This window comes from Xiphophorus maculatus, chromosome 21 (assembly GCF_002775205.1).
Source record: "Xiphophorus maculatus strain JP 163 A chromosome 21, X_maculatus-5.0-male, whole genome shotgun sequence".
NCBI classification, from domain to species: domain Eukaryota; kingdom Metazoa; phylum Chordata; class Actinopteri; order Cyprinodontiformes; family Poeciliidae; genus Xiphophorus; species Xiphophorus maculatus.
Window position 1 is genome coordinate 7,001,135 of NC_036463.1, and position 20,826 is coordinate 7,021,960.

A 20,826-nucleotide genomic window follows, 5' to 3' on the forward strand; every position below is an offset into this window, starting at 1 on the left:
TGGTGGTTTTCTCAAATTTATTGGTATGTTGTGATCGGGTACATTTGGTTTAATAAAGAGGAATCTTTCTGTTGTCATCTCAGGAACAAAAATATGATTCATCGGCTCCGGCTTCGCCCGCATCCGCCGCCGCGTTACGGCGTCCTCAGGTACGCTGCAGCAGGCCAACCTCAAAACGCCTCCAGAACGTTTTCGGGAGGTGCAGCCCTCCATCTAGGTCAAAGTGTTTGTGTTTCCACAATGTTTTCCTTCTGCAGTGCAGCCCACTCCCTCCATGAGGTTTTTACAACAGCAGCCTTGGCTCAACACCGACAAAAAGATCAAAAGACATTTTACTGCTCAGAATAAAGCTTGGCGTTTGGTTTAAGGACCATAAGCTGGAGAGAACGCCTGCTGTTTTAAATGAATCTCTGTATTTGAAGACGATAATATCATAAAATGAATTTACTAAATTGCATACAAACTGATTTTCAAAGGAACTTCTGCTGAGCATGGATAATTTTGGGTAGATCATCAAATTTGTAAATATTCTGAATATAACTTTGATGATCACATTTTTCAGATTGTCTTAGTGAGATGGATAATGAAGTTAACAAGCAGCTCTTGAAGTTTTTCTCTTCATTCCTTCTCAGTCCTGAACATCAAAATAATCTATCACAGGCTCCTCTTTCACCATCTTTGACCAGCTTCCACCCGCAGCCCTACGAGAGGAATCAGAAAGAAAAAAGATCAACTTGATTGAACCTTAATCCAATTATGTTACAATGAGGAGCAACTCACTGCAACAATGTCAGTCATGCATTTTAATCGGTTTTTATCCGATAGACAAAAAGCAGTTTTCACTGCAAAAACAAAATGTTTCCAAGTGTTTTTGTCTAGTTTCCAGTGCAAATAACTTAGTACACTTAAAACTTACTTAAAAGAAAGTCTTCAACAAGAAATATAAGCCTGTTTTAAGACAATAGTTCTTTAATATTGGTTTAAAAGAAGTACTAGTTCCACTGGAAGATTATTTAATTTATAATAAGACATTTTTCCCATGTTAAAAGTTAAAAAATCTGCCAGTGCAACCAGTATTTAGGTATTGTTTACTTGAAACAAGGTTCTAATCTTGTGAAAAAATAACTTCAAAGTTAGTTTTGTCTTATTTCAAGTGCTCAAAAGGTGTTTGCACTAAAACCTAGACAAAAATGTTTGGCTTTGATTTTGTGTTTTTGCAGTGGAGAAAAAGAAACATGGTTTTAAAGTTTCAGTACAAAAACATGAAGTCTTACCAAGTATATTTGTCCAGTTTCTAGTGTAGATATCTTAGTAGACTTAAAGCTAACTTACACTAAACATTTCAGCAAGATATACAAGGTTATTTTTCTTAACTAGTTCCTTAGTATTGAGAAACATTTTAGCTCCAATGGCAGATTATCTAATTTATAATGAGATATTTTTCCCACATTATAAATTAAATAATCTGCCAGTGGAACTAGCACTTTATAAGTCAATATTAAGGAATTATTTACATAAAACAAGGTCCTATAGTTTGCAGAAAAGTTACTTGAAAGTTAGTACACTTGAAATAAGACAAATCTAAGATATTTAGATTTGGATTTAGACATCTAAAAACTTGCCAAAAATACGTGGTTAGATTTTTTGTTTTTGCAGTGTAATGAACATCTAACACAGAAACTAGAAGACATTTTAAATATACAAAATAAATAAACAAAAATACCAATAAGATTATCTATGTAGACTGTGTAAACAAAATTGTAGTTCAAAATAAGAGCAAGACAGACAGAAGACTTTTTTTAACCAGTTTTTGGTAGAAAGAGAAAAAAGAAAAACAAGCTATAAATCATGCTAATCGAAATGATTCTTTAATTGATTTATTGCTTACTGCAACAAGCCTACATGCAAACCAAAAAGTTCAGTTTTGGCCTCAACTAAAATGTCAGAAATTCTTTAATCATGGAGGATGACTCACTTGCTGCTTTGCTGCTTGATATGAGGGATAGGGGGAGGCGCCCGAGCCGCCGTCTCCCTCTCTATCAGCGCCGTCAGGGTCGAGCTCGGACAAGCCGACTTCCCTCTGCCAACACAGATACACAGGTTCAGAACCACAATCGGCGCCACCGCCGGGCCGCCATATATGCTAGCAGACGTACTTGTGGGCGGTGATGACGACGTTCCGCTTGGGCTCGCTGTCGTAGCTCACGCTGTCGACGACGTAGACCTCGGCCAGTTCATGGATGATCTTCCGGTGCTCCCTGTTCATCGGTGGGAAACAGTGGCTCTTCTTCGGCTGCTTTCCCTGCATGCATCAGTGATGAGGATGAGCAACAGAGAAGCGATTCAGGCCTGATGAAGATGATTTCTGACAGTTTAATGCTGAGTAATTGCAGGGATTTCTGCAGAAACTCATGCAGACGCAGCTGCTAATAAACGCAGCTCAAAATGTTTTTCCCTCATTAAACATTTTGGATTTTTAGAATCATTTACTAAGAATAAAAACCTTTATTGATCCAGAATATTTTTAAAGCATAGACTCCTTTCCATTTAGCTTAAAATATAAGATATTATCTATAGATTTATGGTAAATAATTGTACAATAGGCAGGGTTTAAGTGTTTAATCTGAGAAAACAACAAGCAGGAAGGAATGAACGAACGGGTGTAGAAAACAAGAAACTAAGAGTCCATAAAAAAGGAAGTAAAACAAAAAGGAAGGAAGGGAGGAAGTAAATAACAAAGTAAGGAAAATGTATAGAACACAAGAAGATGACAGAAGGAAGGAAGTAAGGAGGGATGAAGAAATGAAGGGAAGAATGAATACATGAAAAAGTGAGAGAAGAAGGAAGGAAGGAAAAGAGTAGGGGAGGTGGGGAAGGATGAAGGAAGCAAGGAAGGAAGAAAAAGTGAAGAAGTAAAGGAAAGGAATAAGACACAAGGAATGAAGGAAGGGAGAAAGGAAGGAAGAAATGAAAGAGAGGGAAGAAGGAAGCAAGAAAGAGACAAGGAATGATGAGAATGGAAGGAAATGAAAGAGAAATCCAAGGAAAGGGGAGACAAGGGAGGAAAAAACAGCACAAACAAAGGAAGATTGAATGAACAGGGGTAAGACACAAGGAGGGAAGGGATCAAGGATAAGAGTAAAAGAGTTAGGACACAAGCAAGGAAGGACTCAAAGATGGCAAAGATAAGGACACAATGAAGGGTGGATGGAAGAATAGGAAGAGAGAATGGACAAAAAGAAAGAGAAAAAAGTATGACACAAGGACTGAAAGAAAAACATGATTTAAACCTCAAAGTCATTTTTCTCCCACATTCTTATTTCCTCATTCCATCTTTTTCTAGATGTAATCCTCTCCATTTGTCTGTTACTGTCCCAAAAGGTAAATAAACAAGCAAATCTTCAAAGCCTCCACAGGTAAATTAGTATCAGATTGTGATGCTACCTTATTGGCGAGCTCAACAAGATTCTTGATCTCTTCCTCTACCTCAGCGAGGAACTTCGGGTCCTTCCTGAAAGCAGAGTCATGCTGCGTTTTACTGCGACGACACACTTTCTGTTTTCTGCTGCTGGGACATAAAAGAAAAAACGAGGCGTCCTCAAAAACCCAGGAGCAAAAGGTCAAACCTGGCGTCCTCCTTGAGGCTGTCGCTGTAAACGGAGGAGGAGCGAACGTTGAAGGGGTCGGAGGAGGAGTCGATCTGCAGCGCCTCAGCCAGGCGCCGGTTTCTCTCCAAAGTGGCGCATTCTTGATCGCACTCGAGTCTGAAATCACAACGCTTTTAAAAACTCTACTCACCTCCAACTAAAACCAATACAAGTCATAGAAACGACTGAAATCAGCTCTAGCTTTAGTTGCAACATGACTCAGATGTAAAAAAGCCTAATAGTTAGAAAGCCACAGTAAAATGAAGCATTTTGTTTTCCTCCACCTGGTCTGTTTCATCTCCTTCTTGGTGAGGAGCGGACCAATGTCCATGGAGTCGCCAATCTGCATGTCAGAGAGTTTGCTGGCCATCGCGATGGCTGCGTATCTATGGAGGAAATATTACAGAGAATATTTTAATTGCAAAACTGAAAGAAAGTGATTAAAAGTGAGGAGAAGTTACCTTTGATAGGAATTAGCAGCTTCTGTGCAGGCAACACTTTCCTTCCTCCGACCACAGTCACACTGGAGCGCTACCTGATGAGAACAGGAGTCCGAAACTTTGTTAAAAGTAATTTAAGCAGTAGTGATTTTTGATCTAAATCAGGGGTGTCCAAAGTTTTTTCAAAATTGTTCAATCAAAAGTACTTAAGAAAAATAAACTAAAATCAAGCAAATAAAATCATTTATTTTTTATTGTTTATTTAAGCAAAGGGATGCTGTTCATCGTAGAGACAAACATAAATGTGATTTTGATATATTAAGAAAAGGAAAATTAGTTTTCAAATTGTTTTGATTGGACAAATTTTTTCTCAGTTATAACAGGATTCGGATCCTTCTTTTGAAAAACGTTTAATAAATTCAATAAAAGCTGATTTTTGTGGAGCAATGTCGGCTTTTCAATAAGTCTCTGAATGAACTTCTTATTGTAAAACCTTATAAATTATGTTGGTAACAACTTTATGCAAATTAAAATGATCACCTGTATCATTCTTAATTCAGCCACAAAATGGCCCCCGTGCCGCACTTTGGACATCCCTGATCTAAATTAAACATTTGCTACATTGCAGCAGGTTTTTTTTTTGTTTTATTTGTCAGAAACATCAGTTTCCTGGAAAGTGGTCTGTACCTTGGCAGTGCAGGTGGTGCGTGGGCAGCTGCTGCCTCTGTGACAAGGAGCCGCGCATGGGTGGCCGCATTCCGGCCGGGGCAGCATGCACGGCTGCTGGCAGCCGCCCTCTGGCAGGCAGTCTGCGCGGTGGCAGAGCCGTTTGCAGCGGTGCATTTCACAAGGCAGCATCTTATTACACGTCAGACCACAGGAAATGTCTTGCAGGTGACACGGGATGTTGCTGCGTTGCTGTGGAGCCAAGGAATAAGCTTACTGCAATAATAATAAATGAATAAAACTAAAATAACTCGGTGACCTTCGTGGGGTTTACCTCATGCTTTCCCATGCACCATTTCTGAGTGAGGTATGTGCAAGGCGGGCATTTGTCATCGCTGTGGCAGTTGTGAAACACTAAATCAGGGGAAGAAAAATGTTAAAATTTCTTGTTTAAGGCTGCAACTAACAATTTTTCTGACAATTAATCAACTATTCTGATGATCAATTATATGAGAAAATAACTGCCACATTCTGCATATTTTCCATTTGACCACTTAAGCCTTTTTGAATATATACATTAATAGATGCAATCATATTTATTGCCTAAAATGTAATAATATTGCATTTCTTTAATGTACGCATGATCATTTGTGGCTAAAAAATACTTCTGCCATCAACATATGAAGAGCTTATTATTTAGTAAATATTTTGGATTAACTAAATCTTAGTTGAATAACAAAAGGTGCTGAATAGGAGATTTTTTTTCTTACAGAAGCAAAAACTTTGCCTGTAAAGCTAAAACTATTCTACTTGAGGAGTTCTAAGAATAACATTTACAGAAAAAGATGTTTTTTATCTTTAATGAAAAATATATGATCTTATGTACAGTTTTGACTTATTTAATACTATGAGAAAGTTGTTCTTCCAATAAATGCCATTTTTTTGAGTCTTTATGCTCCAGTTAATGAATCGATTATCGATTAATCGTGATTAGTCTGATGAATTGTTTCAGTCCTAACCCTGTTTAAAGCTGCAGTTGATGTCGTTATCGGCCCGCCTTACCTGGATGGTCACACTCATGTCTTCTCATGCACAGGTTTTTGCACTCGGGCGGTTTTGTGCCACAGGAAATTGGAGGGTACAACACAGAAGCGCCACAGTGACACGTCAGCTCATCAAAACCTGCCAACAGGGGGAGTCGCAACAAACTCAGAGCCAAACATAACACCACAAAGAAACAGAGAAATGAAGTGAGGACTTTAAACTGGTTCTTGGTGTTTATTCATGTGTTGTTGTAGGGGTTTGGCCTCAGAATAAAATGACTCACTTGACTGCCAGCAGGGCTCGCAGTTCCCTTTGTGGCACGGCTCCTGGCAGCGGTGGAGGCCGCAGTTCAGCTTGTAGCTGCAGATCATGGGGCATCTGTGATCTGCGTTCTGAACGGAGACAAAATACCAAACTCATTTTGCAGTTCAGACAAACTTTAAACTCGTTTTACAAAAGTTTTCATTCCTCTTAACCTTTTTTCACATTTTGTAAAAACCACAAGCTTTAATGTGTGTTGTTTGGATTTTATGTGACAGAACAACAAAGTGATGAGTAACAAAGTGGCAGAAAAATCTGGATAACAAAAGAAAAGACTGAACAGAGCTGCAAGACATTTCTACATTTTCTCAATGAAATATACAGAGATTGGTTTTTCAGAGAACGAGGAGTCAAAAGAAATAGATGGACGATTGGCTTGATGGATAAAAAAAGAGGAATGGATTGACTTGTGGACAGATGGATTAATAAAAAGATGAATGAATGGACAGATGGACAAAAAGAGATGGATTAATGGACAGAGGGATGGATAAAGTAGAATGAATTGACAGATGAACGAATAAAAAGATGAACAAATGAGATGAGATGATGAATAAACATACAGAAGGATGAATAAAAAGATGGATTAATGGACAGATGGATGGAAGGATGAATCAAGAGATGGGAAGATGAAGGAATAGACAGGCAGACAAATAAAAAGATGAATGAATGGACAGATGGATGAATGAAACGATGGAAAGGTTGATTGAGGGATGAATAAAGAGATAGATTGATGGACAGCCTGACAGATAAAGAGTTGGATCTCTCATAGTCATCTTGGTTCAGCTAAAGGACATCATATGTCCAGCGACCCAAATGGGTTTCAGAACCAGCATGACTCCGGCTGGTTCTGAAGCCGGGCTTCAACCGAAACGGAGTCCAGATTACTGAGGACTCACCACACAGCAAAGCTCTCCACACTTGTGCCGACCACAGGAGCGCTTCTTGTTGCATCGTCTCTCACAAGTGAAGACGAGCTCGTCTGGATGGAGACAGCGGACATTTACAACAGGAAGTGACATACGCAGTGATGTCATATTTCACTCAGCTAAAATATTACCTTCTTTTAGAATATTTGCACATGGAACCTCCTGGAATAAAAGAAGAATCTTTACAGATTCTGAGTTTTAAAAACTTGAAAACGTATCTGCTGTGATGACGTTGTGGCCCACCTTGGTCTTGGCGCCACAGCGGCACCTGATGGTGGAGGTCAAAGTGCACGGCCCACAGGTCCCCTCATGACACAGATTTTGACACAAATGGATGGTGTCTGAAAAAACAAGATCACAATCTGCAGATATGCTTCAAAAACAATGCCAGCGGACTTCTGGTAATGCACTTCCTGTTTGTTGTGAAAAACCAACACAATGGACCAGCAGGAAGACAGAGATCAGATTTTAAAAATAAATCTTAAAGATAAAAGTTAACATCTGCAGGATGATGAAGAGGCAAAGTTCTTGATCAAACATTTTAGAAAAAGTTTAACTGTTTATGGTTGGTTGCATAAATTTCCACGGTTTCTTTTGGGAAGTCAACAATAATAAATAATTTATGCTTCTCATCTGCAGTGGACTCACAGCAGCAGCTTGTAAAACTCTTGAGGATGTTCCTCCCATTGATTTATTGCAAAAGCTTTGTTAGCAAATATACCCACTTATTTTTCCAGCCATTTATCATGTCCTATCAGTACATACAGTGCAAAAACACAATATTCCTAAGTACTTTTGTCTAGTTTCTACTGCAAATGTCTTTGTACTCTTGAAATAATAACAAACTAACTTAAAAGTAACTTTTTCAACAAGATCTAGGAGCTTGTTTGGATTCAATGTTTCCTTAATATGCATTTAAAAAGTGCTAGTTCCACTGGCAGATTGAAACATTTCTTGTAATACATTTTTACAAGTGAAATAATTTGCCAGCAGATTTTGTACTTTTTTAAATCAATATTGATGAATTATTGATTCATAGCAAACTCCTATATCTGGCATAAAAGTTGTATGTAAGTTAGTTTTATATTATTTCAAGTGAATTAAGATATTTGCTCTAGAATATACACAGAAAATACTTGGTAAGATTTTGTGTTTTTAAAATTATATCAGGGATTCCCCCAGTGTGTTATAAGCCTGGCGGGCCACCAGGCTTTACTTGTGCCCCCTCCAAGCTAAGCATTGCTTATTTATTTAAGTCTTTTTTTAATGTTTGCAATTTAAGACTTTATAGTTGGTCTTCAGGCATTAATCTTCCAATAACATATAATTATCAAGAGATATTTTCACGTTTCCTGTCAACTTTAAACATTTTTTAACTAAAAAAAAAAAAACAAATAAAAAAAAAACCCTGGACCGTTGGATGAATGACTGCCTGAGCGCCCAATTACCGGGTTTAGCAAGTTTTCTGCATCATATGCACTTCCACTTTCATATGATTCACTTCATATGATTGGAAGTGAATCATATGCTAAGTGCATATGAGTCACTTCCAAAACATTAGTAAATATATTTGGTGCTGTCACAATTTGCCAACAAATTGTAAGATTATTGTAAGATTTAAAGCTTCAAATGTTTGTAAAACATTCCTTACCGTTGGAGCCACAAGGCAGAGGTTTGTTGCATGTCTTTCCGCAGGACGGGATGGGATCGGAGCAGCTGCGCCGCTCAGAGTAGCCCAGCTCCAGGAGTTTGGAGAGCGATGTTTGGCTGCAGGGACACGTCTTCACCAGGCTGGGGGAGAGCGGGCACGGCTGGCACGGCCCGCGGTGGCACACCTGCTGGCACCGGTGAGCTTCACAATTCAACATCCTGAGCAGAAAACGGGCTCCGGTCACCGAGGAAGAACTCTGTGGACGACTCCATGTCATTTCCACAGCATAGACACTTACTTAGAGCAAACTTTTTGACAGGAGAAATGTCCAAAGCCATCAAATCCGTCTTTATCTGTGCCGCACAGGACGGTGCGAGGCGTCACGCCACAGTAACAAACTACAGGAAATAAACACGAGATTAGATTAAACCAGTTAGTTGTTTTAAAGCTGCAACTAATAATAATCTCAGTAATCAATTTTTCTATCAATTATTCTGACAAATAATCATGTAAAAGTTAGCACAGTTTAGTGATTTGTTGATGTGATTTGCACTTCTACGACACCGTAGTTTAGTGAACTAAAATGAGATTAGTTATTATAATTAAGCCTTTTTATTGATTTCTCTCATTTGGTTTTTATTCTATTCATTTAGAATTTTTATAATATTTTCTTTTTTTTTTTTCTTGATGTTTTTGTACAAGTTATTTTAAATTTTGGATTTAATTTTCCTGAGATTGTTAATGTATACTCTCTTATTAATTTTATTTCATTTTTTTAATACAATAGTCAACATTTCAATAAATGCTTTGGCAATTATTTTAAGTGAAGATTCAACAAGAAATTTATTTCCTTTCAAGCCCAAATTCAAGGGAAATAAAATAAACCTTTTCATAATCCAGCCGCTCTAACATCAAGCCACTTTCCTTGTTAAGTCATATAAATTTGTGTTTTTGTCTTTCTTGATAGTAAAGTAAGGAGAGCAACAAGTATGGAGACAGAAATATTTTTTCTTAAACAGTTTTGTGTCCATAATTGCTAAAATAGTTTCTATTATTATCACTTTTTAATCTAATGTGCTATCTTATCTTAAAGAAACGCAATCTTGTCTCATCATAAACCATTTACTTTACAGTTAAAATGAAAATAAATAAAAATAAACCGTGTTTTGTGCCTGAGATAGACTCACCCTGCTGAACCTGCTGCTGGCAGGGTTGACACGCCCCGCCGTGGCACACCAGAGCACAAGAGTGTTCACCACAGTTGAGTAAAGCCCCACAGACTGAGTCACACTGCAGGACTGGGGCCTGGCCGCAGCGCATTGGCTGACTAAAACAAAATAAACATCAAAAACATCAAACGGGCTGACAAATAATTCAATAGTAAGGAAGTATTAGTAATAAAAAAGCCAACATGAACATGTTTTTATGCTTTTACCTCATCTTCCCACAGACGCAGGACTTTGTGACAAAGGCAGGACATGAAGGACAAGGTCCAGGGTGGCACAAGCTGAGAGGAAACACTAAAAAGTCACCAAAAAATCTACATATTTTACTGGGATTTTACGTGACAAACCAGTATAAAGCTGTGAACGATGACCCTTTTCCACTACTAAAAGCAATAAATTTATCAAATAATTTATCAATTAATTGTATGATAAATTACAACAAGCGCTACAATTTCCATTTGGACAACAATTGTTTGATATTGTCGAAAAGTTGGGATTTTGAAGAATGAAGTAGTTCGTTTGTACTACCTGCCACTTTTGCCTGTTTTTCTTTTTGATTCTTCCAATGCAATTTTGTTACATTTTGTTCATAATCTAATTATTATTGTTTTGTTTGTGTATTTGGGATATTTAAAATGTTTTCCAGTTCCAGCGTTAAATATTCTTTAGAAATTAAAGGGTTTTTTTTATCTTTGAGAGGATCCACTCACATTAATATAACATTATTATTATCACGTTAGCTGAAAATGGTCTTAAAATGACAATATTGTCATTTATGGCAATAATTTCTGGGACAATTTGTTGTCATGCTTAGTAGTTACAGCTCCAGAAATCTGGTGTTCATTTTTACTCAGCCATTTTTATGCCAATACTCTAATCATCAACATTGTATCTTTCCTTATTCCAGACACATAAGAAGGTTCACAGTGAACAGAATAAACTGAAATCAATCAGTGCAACAATTGCATGCACAGGCATGTCTAATCATACCACTCATGAATCCTTTTGCATATCCTGTTTTGCTCAAGTTTAAACAGCTAAATATTTATGCTCAGAATCTGCAGATTTCACTTTATCTTTCAAGACTGACACTTATTTTCCTAGTATAGCCCTCAGAGACAAGAGGTGGATCATGTCCTGGGCATCATTCTGGCACAAAGGATCAAATTTCTAACCTCTAGTTACTTCCCAGCTGAAGAAATGCAGTGCTGTGTTCGTCCTGTCATCTGATCACCTAAATATTACTCAACATTCAGTCCTGTAGCTCAAAGTGTTGTTGCGTTTTCACAGCTCACATGTTACAGGGGTGGTTGCAGGCCGCTCCGCTCCGCTTCTTCCCACACATGTCACCGCAGCTGTGGGGAATCTCGCTGCGCTGCCACTCGGGGTTCGTCACTTTGCCTGCCGATCGACGGAAAGGAAATCTCAGCTCCAGCAGATGAGAGGAAACCGACGTTTAACAAAATTATCGGATTTCTATTAGTCAGTTTGAATATATAATAAAAATATTTAGTAAAATAAACACATTGCTGTGTTTAAGATGAGTGGGGTGTGTTGCTAAGCATTTATGTTTAAAAATAGGGGGGAAAAAAATTAACTTTAAAAACATTTAATTTATTGCTGAAATTCCCACAGTTACCAAACTGGAGAAAGCAGGGAAGAAGGGATGAGGATGGACAGACAGATGAAAGAAAGAAAGAAAGAAAGAAAGAAAGAAAGAAAGAAAGAAAGAAAGAAAGAAAGAAAGAAAGAAAGAAAGAAAGAAAGAAAGAAAGAAAGAAAGAAAGAAAGAAAGAAAGAAAGAAAGAAATATGTATGAAAGAAGAAGTTGGGAACAAAAAACAGAACGGACAGAAGGATAAAAGGAAGAACGAAACGATAAATAAAATTGATGTATGGATTGATAAAAGGCAAGACGAGCAGATGGATGATAGATAGATGAAAAGAGGAAAGAAAGATGGATAGATGTGTAAGAGGACAGAAAAGAAAAGATGGACAGAAGAATGGATGGATGCTGAGGATGAACAAAGACAAATTAAAGAAGGACAGATGGATGGAAGAATGGATAAAAGAAAGAAATGAGGATGGATGAGGACAAAAAGATTGCAGAAGGAAAAAATAAAAAAAGGACAGATGAAAGAAAAGACTGACGTAAGAACAAAGGAAAGGATAAGTAAAGGTAATGGATGATAGATGGATGAAAAGGTAGATGATGGACAGAAAGATGATAGACATGTAAAGAAGTGGACAAAAGAAAAGAGGAGCAAAGGGATGAATGATGCATAAATGGATGATGATGGACAATAAGAAGGATAGATGGAACAAAAAGAAAATATGGATGGAAGGATTGATAAAAGAGATGGATGGATGAAAAGACAGATAATAGATGTAACAAAGTTATTCTCCCACTCGTTTTCCAAACCTGGAAAACTATTAAATCAAACTTCAGACATTTTCCAGGAGAAGGAACGACTCGTAGTCTCTCACCACAGAAGCAGACGTAGGTGGTCGGGTGTTTCAGTGCCACGTTCTGGCAGGCGGGGCAGCGCCAACCTTCAGCAGAATCTGACCAAAACAGAACCAGCAGCTCAACATGAGCTCACGTCAGAGTTACAAAAGAAACCAAAAAAGAAAAGAAACACCTGCTCCTTCTTTTCAAATTGTTACAAAGCACAGCGTGTTGCCGAATCAGCAGGAATCAATTATTCTGAATCAGGGTCGCGTTCTGTGTGTGTGTGTGAGGGCCGTACCGTCCGCCTGCGAGGCCGGGGACCGGGCCCACTTCTTGATGCAGTTCAGATGGAAGACGTGGAAGCAGCTGTGGCAGCTCCACACCGGGGCCATGACCCGGATGATGTCGCAGCACACCATGCACTCGTACTTCTCCTCGGACAGCTGCTCGATCAGGCACCCTGCGGAGATCAGAGCGCACAGGATACCGGACCTCAACACCCAGACACAGAGCAGGAAACTGGTGGAAGAGTGCAGAGGTCAACTTAACCCAGGGGGGTCAAACTCATTTCTGTTTTGGGCCAAATCAACATCATGATTGATGTTTTATCAATACATTCTGGCCGGTTGTGCCAGAATGTATTGATAAAACCAGTTAAACTGTTAAAATATCAATAAATTCTTAAAATTAAATAATATTAAACATCTTTTCAGTTCCTCCAGGATTTTGTGATTCTTTTTGTGATTTTTTTGCAATAAAAATCAAAGTGTTTGTGGTACTAATTTGGAAATATTTGCAATATTTGCGCTTGTTTGTATAGTTCATGGACTGTAATCTGACATCAAATAAATTTGAGGCAGCTGTTTAGTACAAGTAAAAAAGTTCTACATTTTTGAGAAAAATCTGGAATAAACTCCCAATTATGTATTAGCGCAAAAAGGTGCGTGCAAATCTCAAGAAACTGGAGGAACTGATTGATATAATTCGGCAGTAAGCATAGAAAACCTGCATTGATATGATTGATAACAATATTTAAACACATTCAGTGTTTAGTCTAGAATCTAGAGGGCCACATAAAAAGCTATGGCGGGCCGGATTTGGCCCACAGGCCTTGAGTTTGACACTTGTGACTTAACCCATTTAAGGCGACATTCACATTGCAGCCTGAATTGATCCAAATTTTTCCCAATTAAATACTTAAAGATTTTCTGCCAATAATATAACAGATTTTGAAGGTTTTTCCATGTATGTTAATATGTCGTTTGGGAGATATCTGAAGTTTTATATATTTTTCTTTAGGACAGAAATGCACCAAAAACCTGTGTGCAAAATAGAAAAGCAAAACAGGTCAAACATTAACTTTCAATCTAAACAAAAACTGTAAGAAGGAAAGAAAAAAAAATACATCCAAACTATTCAGATTATTATTTTCAGGGGTGATGATGTCATCTGACGGTTTGATTGTGTGATGAATACAAACTCATTTGAGTGTCGTTTTGATTAATTCAGTGCTTAATCAAATTAATTTTGATTTAATTTGGGAGATTATTTAAAAATCTAATGCATTATCTATTGATATTGATTGCATGCATATCACAATATATTTTGTTATTGCGATTATATATCGGCATTTGCTACATTTAATGCAGCTGTAAATGTAGCAAATAAATTAGGAAAGCAAATGTTTACATTTTTAAACATAATGTTCCATATTGTGCTCATTTATGGACTACTTTCTGTGAAAATATGCAACGTGAAAAGTTGTTTCAGTGAATTTGATTCCCACAATGACAGACAAAAACTGTGACCCAACCTGTTTGTGTCTCTTTGCTTTTTGGCATTTTGTCCGAGCTCCTCTGACCCGATTTGATGCTCTGATGGTTCGTCCTTCTCCCGCCTCTTCCCTGAAAAGGTTTCTGCGGCCCTGAGACTTTTCCAGATTTACAGGCGGGATCCTGAGACGCTCGGAGATGTTCAGTGCTTCCCAGTTCCCCCCTCTTTGAGCCCGAATCCTCATGAGACGGAGATTTTGGTGGCTTGATCGGTCCTTGACGCCGCTTTACGTCGTTGCTTTTCCTCTGTTGATCGTACGTTTGAGGTCTGCTCTTGGCGGTCTCCTCTCTGGAACCATGAGATCTTTGATCTGGTATGGAAGTATGATCGCCTTTCTCATTTTCTTCTCCCGTCCTCTGCTCCTGGTTGGTGCTTCTTGGTGTTTTAACTTGAGTTTCCAGAAAAACTCTGCTCCCATTTTCTCTTCTCCAGCTCGGCGCATCAGGTCCGTCCATGGAACCAGCGTATCTGTTGCCGGCACCAAAAAGATCTGGATTCCTACCAGGTTTTTGCTGCCGGTAACCAGAACCTCCGACATTTTCATTTAAACATCTGCTTTCTTCTCTCCGTCCTCTTCCTCTGCCTCTTCTCCTGGCTACATCCCCTTCTGGATAGGGAGCAGTGGCATACTGAACGTAATGTGAATTATTTTGGCCAAATGTGTGTTTGAAACCTTGATGAAAGTTTCCATATTGCTGAGTTGGATCATAGCTGTAACCGCTGAGGTTTCTGTCATTGTTGTGTCTGGGTCGGGTTCTTCTGGAGCTGTGGTGGTGCTGCTTGTGATGTGGCGTCCCATCTGGATTGAGGTCAGGTGGGTCTGCAGACAGAAAACATAGAGTAACTGAAGATGTCTGATTAAGAGGAGAGAATCAGGGGTTATGAATAAACTTAGAAGGAACTGTCACTTCACAGTGCTCCATTTTAGAAAAAATGAACTTTTTCCCCAATTCAAATTTATTAAGAAGTCATATAAAAAATGTAACAGAAGACCAAAAAAGGTCAAAATGGTTGCCATTAAAGTTAACATCCTCAAGTTGAAAGCACTTTTTTTTTCAATATTCCTCTACTATATTTATCTACTATATTTCTTTATTATAAAATTACACTGAATCAAGAGGCCTGTTTAAATTAAGAAAAAATCAAATGTGTTTTGTAGTTACGACTATTTTACTTGCATTTGAAAGGAACAAAAAATATCCAAACGCATCAACTTCCTGTGCTAGCAGGCCAGATGTGCTCCAAAATTTTAACCTAACAGACATTGACTCTAATGGAAATTATTTTTAAAAAGTAGGTAATTTCTAACCCAATAAGTAAAATAGATCTAAAAAACAATATTGCTACTTCTCAGGTCATCCTATTATGGAAATTCAAACACATGATTCCACAGAAAAACTGCTAAAATCTGCTTTTGTAAAAACATTAGTTAGCATTTTTAGTTAAAGATTGCAAACTCAGACCAATGAGTTAAAAAAGGATTCAGTACAAATGCATAATTATTCAGGCAGTAAACGAATAAAAGAGAATTTAGTCAAGTGCATATTTTATCTCGGATCTTTTGGCACTAAAACGAGCAATGTTTTTCAACAATCTGTGGCCTCTTTTGGTTAAATTCACTAGCTATTCCTGTATAATCACAGTATTTTGTAAAACAATTGTGTAATTTAGCTTTTAATGGAAGATATTTATTACAGTTAAGAATTTTTTTACAATTTTGTATGACAAAATATTCCAGGTTCCAATGTATTTTATTTTTCTTACCTAACCAGGATCCTGTTAACATTTGAAACTTCCTGTCAAAATTCGGCTAAAAATACTTATAAATAGGTTTTAATCTTAAACAGTGACATTTCAGAAAACCGTATGAACATAAAAGTAAACATATCCCCTTCTAAAATCAGAAAACAGTTTATTTTAACCATCCAGGTCCATTTCTGATATCCTCAGAGGTTTGTAAAACTTGACCCCACTAGCTGCTGGAGCTAGAACCAGTCACATGTTCCCAGCTCCTGTTACAGTAACCAGCTCAGGTGGAACGTCGGTTTCAAAGTTCCCAGTCACGTGCTTTTATGTCAGGTAAAGTCAGGAAAGTGTCAAAGCTAGGCTGAAACAACAATCACAACAGTATCCTTAATTAAAAAGTTACTGCTAACAGCTGGCTAACACAGCTAGCATAGCACTGAACTGTAAGTAAATTCGCTAACGTGGCTAATCGAGTGTTTTATGTCTGATAATTAAAATGTAACTTCAAACACGTTCACTCGCTGGTATTTAGAAAGTAAAGCGGTTACCTGAGGAGCCTTCAGCCATTCACTTTGAACTCTGCTTCTCCTAAACAGGTTTAATACCGGCAGGCTGGATGAGAGGAGCTGACAGGTCCGACCAGGCCGCCGGTGGGAGAGTCCACCTTAACACCTGCCCTCTGCTGTTACCACTGACCGGAAATCACGATGAACTTGTATGTTATTTCCCTCTACTTAAAGCCACCTAGCGACACCTGCTAGCTGAAGGCTAGCAAATAGAATGCTGTAAAGCTAACCGGAACTTCCAAACTAGATTTTCAAAATAAAAATTATTCCATAAACGGAGAGTGAGTTTGAGAGACAAACTAGCAGAGTAAACGCCCCAAAATGTTATTGCTTCGGCATATTTTTACTCAAATAAAAGTAAAAAATAGGCTTCCAAGAAAAACTCAAGTACTAACTAATCAAAACAAGCTTAATACTTTTTATTTATTTTAAATTCAGTTTATCTATATAGTTGTAATCCACATAATTTCTGGGCACTTTATGAGTGTCATAGACCCAAATTCATTTTTAATAAATTGAATATATGTTTCAATATTTATTTGAGCCTTCATACATACGTAAATTTAAGTTTGAAAGATTCAGATACAGAGTGCGGTTAAGTCGCATTTTGTTGATGCTTTTGGTTTTAAATTTCTTTGTACATCTGTGAAAAAAATCAAACTAATCCCTACAAGAATCTGGCTATTTTGCATTTAAATGAAAGTAATTAGACATACCTATTACCTCTGACTTATGGACCACTCAGAGGTAAAATGACTCCTTAACTCAGTTGATAAATCAATGCTGTTTCTATATTTCACTAACAGCAACAAAACTTATAAGAAAAAGAGAATATACCCAAGGTTGCCCACTAGGTGGCGTCTTATGTTTGTGCTTGTGTAACAGAAAGAAGAGGTTTGCCCTGAAGACTGTAAAGGAAAAATAAGAACATTGCCAGGCTCTGTCGCTGCATATTTACCACATTTCCTTAGCGGTGTCTGACTGTCTTCATGCAGTTCTGTGAGGGGAAGTGAAAGTGTGTGTTAGTGAATAAAAAAAAAACAAAAAACAAATATAGTATGTGTTAAGTTTCATAATGATGTACAAGGAGAACTACGCCTTTGTTTCTACATTGTCAGATTTATTGCTCAATGTTTGGGAAATCGTTTGCTACGTTAATACAAAACATTCAGTAGATTTACTTACAGATATAGAAATAAATATCACTTCTTCAAGTCTACAGCCTGAATAAAGCCACAGTTCACTCTTTTCTTTCTTTGCTCAGTGGATGCGGGGTTTCACAACTGGTGTGGTTGACCTTGTGGTTCTCATGTCATGTGGTGATCAGGAGCAACTCAAGAAAACTATTAGTGGAGAGGCCAAGCAATGGGCTAATAATGCTGCGGTAGCACTGTGGAGCTAAAAGTCATGACTTTACAGTTTTGATATGTTAAGAGCTAAGAGTGACAGGTGCATACTTAAAGGAGGTGGACTTTGGAAATGAAGAGACAACACAAACATATGCATAAATTAATGAATCATGACGTTTTCATAGTTGAAGCTCATTTTTAAAGGAGTAACCCTTTCTTAAACTCATTAAGTAGAAAATATTACAGCCATATTCAGTAAATTAAAGTGAATTGAAATCTTTATTTCAAACAAGTAAATTATCAGAGATAAGACAAAATTACTAAGAAGAATTAGTTTGAAAAGAAGATTTTTTTTTTCTTAAATTGAAACTATATTTCCATTGTATTCCAATATTCCCTGTAATTTTTTCATTATTTTTCTAGATTATTTACAATTCTGTTCATTGCAATGATTTTCTGCTCATAGCTGATTAAAACATTATATCAGACTGATAAAAAAAAACATTTTTAATACAGAAATGTGGACTTACCTGCTGAAAGGTAATTTTAAATCTAATTTCTAATATTCTAATTTATCAGATTTTCTTAATTTTCCAAATGTTGCAGGACTGCATTGAAAACAATGATTGCAATCTTAAATTTCAGCTGACTGGATGTTAACCACCGAAAATTAGAAAATCATTTAAAAAAAATTCAAACAGGCTAATTTACAGACAAGACTATAAACTCAGTGCAGTGAAATTGCAGAGATAAATTTATAAGTTTGTCTGGAAAAATGTGGAAATGTGTTTTTGCAAATGCAAATACACATTTAGAAACCCCAAATTCGTCTATGTCACTATAAGCTATTAGAAATATTGAGAAATTTGCATTTTTATCTCTCTTGTGCGAGTTTACAAACCTATTATATATATTTACTTTATTTATTGTTCTAGTATACAGTTATTTTAAATATTGTTCATTTGAATTTCTCCCAAGGATTACCTATTCTATTCTATTCTGTCTTTTACAATGCCAAACAAGCACATTCAGCAATAATGAGAAATGTTGCTCTTTATAATTGATGCTCTCTGATGGAGGTGGCTAGACATTGACGCCAGTAACTAATTTTCATTTAAATGTTTCGTGTTTTCGCTGGCAGTCACGACACGGGTGGGTCTGTCTTTGGGTGTTCCGCTAACCCACCAAGTTCTGCTGCAACAGAAGCGATGTCCAAATCTGAGCTTTGCTGTCATTATTATTTTCTGTACGTCGTCTTCTGTTGCAGCGAATCACTCTGCAGGCAGAGTCCTAGCGCGCATGCGTACAGTGGCTCGTCGTCCCCGTCAACCAGGCGAAATGGGTGGGAAAGAAATGCGTGAAGTTAACGCCAACGCTCCAAAAGAAGAGTGGGTTGGATTTTCAAAATAAAAGCACAACGACTGATAAGCCATTTTGTTGCTTTAAATATATTTTACTTGGCCGAAAACAATCTAATATGCCTGAATTAAAACAATCCTCCAAAGAGTGGGACAAAAGAGTGGGACGCAAAAGAAAGATTGCAAGTTATTACAAAGCCTCAATGATAGTTGTTGTTGCCAAGGTTTGCAAAACCAATTATAAAGGTTGTTTGGGATATTTTCCCCCCATTAGTAAGTAAAATAATTGATTGAAAAATGCTTTTGTATTTGCTGTTGCTATGTTTGTCTGATATTAAAGCTTTTTTTTGACAACGTCTAAGTCAGGAAAGCAAAACCAATTTGTAAAGAAGCATTTTTCCCTCTGCAATCACAAATATTTATCTTTTAAAATGTATTTTACACACCATAAACACAACAAAAAACATATCTAGATATTTTAAAACTAAAAGAAAATTTAAGAAAATAGATCCCTCAAAAGTTCACTCTGATTAAAATGGAGAAATGTGCTTTAAAATAAAGAAATATATAAACAACTCAAACATTTGACTAGTCCTGATGAGTCCTCTTGTTACCTAAACCAACATACTGTATTTGGTGAGTAAATTACAATAATTATACTTTAGTGTAGGGATGGACAGTGTGATATTTTATAAAACACATAGAAAGAAATATTAAATCATGGTTGTTATCATGGAGTAATATAAGAAATTCTACTTAATGACATTTTCAAACTAGTGAAACCACTGATAATATACCTTGAATTAATTCTTTAACTGCTCAAACTCTGTTCAGTCTTCTAACCAGGTTCTGGTTCTGCTGGAAGTTTTTTCCCATTAACGGGGAGTTTTTCCTCTCCACTGTCGCTACATGGATGTCCATGAGCACTGAATGCTGCAAGTCAATGACTCAATCCAGTCTTATATTGATACATTTTTTAACTACTTTAAATAATAAATTGAATGCACTGCATTATTTGATAAGTAGAATGGATATATGATTGGATGAAAGTGACTGTTTTGGCGCTAAACTGAATTGAACTAAATATTTATTTAAAAAATTAAAAAGCATTTATCTGATATTCAGTTCAATAAAATGTTATTCATTCCCCAAGATGCAATTAAAAACTGCAAAGAACAGAAGCAGTACATACAAAAATAGACATACAGAATATCCACATAGAAACAGCTTAAAGAAAGTACATGAGCAGGTAATGCTAAAAAGAATAAGAATTTTATAAACTGACAGTTTTAGGTAAGGAGATGAAATTCTCTGGGGACAATATTAATATTAAAATATTAATTGACCTAGATTTCTCATATATTGAACTGGTTTTTGAAGCAAAAAAAATTGCACCAGAAAAAAAAAAATAAAAACAGAGTTTAAAAAAAATAAAATAAAATAAAATAAAAAAAAAATAAATAAAAATATATATATATATAATCGAAGAATCGAAGAAGGTTGTACTAAAAAGTATCGATTTTCATACCCAAAACATTAACTTTTATTTTGAAACTCCTGACCGGAAGCCGCCCTTTCTCAGACATTTATCTTGACTCTGC

At 36.9% G+C, this 20,826-nt stretch overlaps 1 protein-coding gene across 1 annotated transcript; it reads right to left on the reverse strand.

The window, feature by feature from the left end:
• Position 1: 1 nt before the first annotated feature.
• On the reverse strand, positions 2-16,751 carry LOC102224144 (transcriptional repressor NF-X1-like). The gene is made up of 23 exons (XM_005798541.3): positions 16,501-16,751; positions 14,187-15,026; positions 12,672-12,833; positions 12,409-12,486; positions 11,217-11,322; positions 10,131-10,202; positions 9,883-10,022; positions 8,994-9,093; positions 8,696-8,913; positions 7,288-7,385; positions 7,176-7,206; positions 7,015-7,097; positions 6,081-6,189; positions 5,816-5,935; positions 5,088-5,167; positions 4,775-5,005; positions 4,109-4,182; positions 3,932-4,033; positions 3,627-3,764; positions 3,445-3,511; positions 2,157-2,302; positions 1,976-2,080; positions 2-701 (listed from the first exon to the last, which is right to left on the reverse strand). Exons 1-23 carry the CDS (start codon positions 16,517-16,519, stop codon positions 629-631), a joined length of 3,192 nt encoding a protein of 1,063 aa, XP_005798598.2. The 5' UTR covers positions 16,520-16,751; the 3' UTR covers positions 2-628.
• Between the last annotated feature and the right edge of the window lie 4,075 nt (positions 16,752-20,826).

Excerpts from the sequence above, each read along its gene's own strand:
- LOC102224144 (XM_005798541.3), bottom strand. Across the intron at positions 4,183-4,774 it reads GCACCACCTGCACTGCCAAG|GTAGCGCTCCAGTGTGACTG; the intron begins GTACAGACCACT and ends TGTTCTCATCAG. Across the intron at positions 2,081-2,156 it reads GTCGTCATCACCGCCCACAA|AGGGAAGTCGGCTTGTCCGA; the intron begins GTACGTCTGCTA and ends CTGTGTTGGCAG.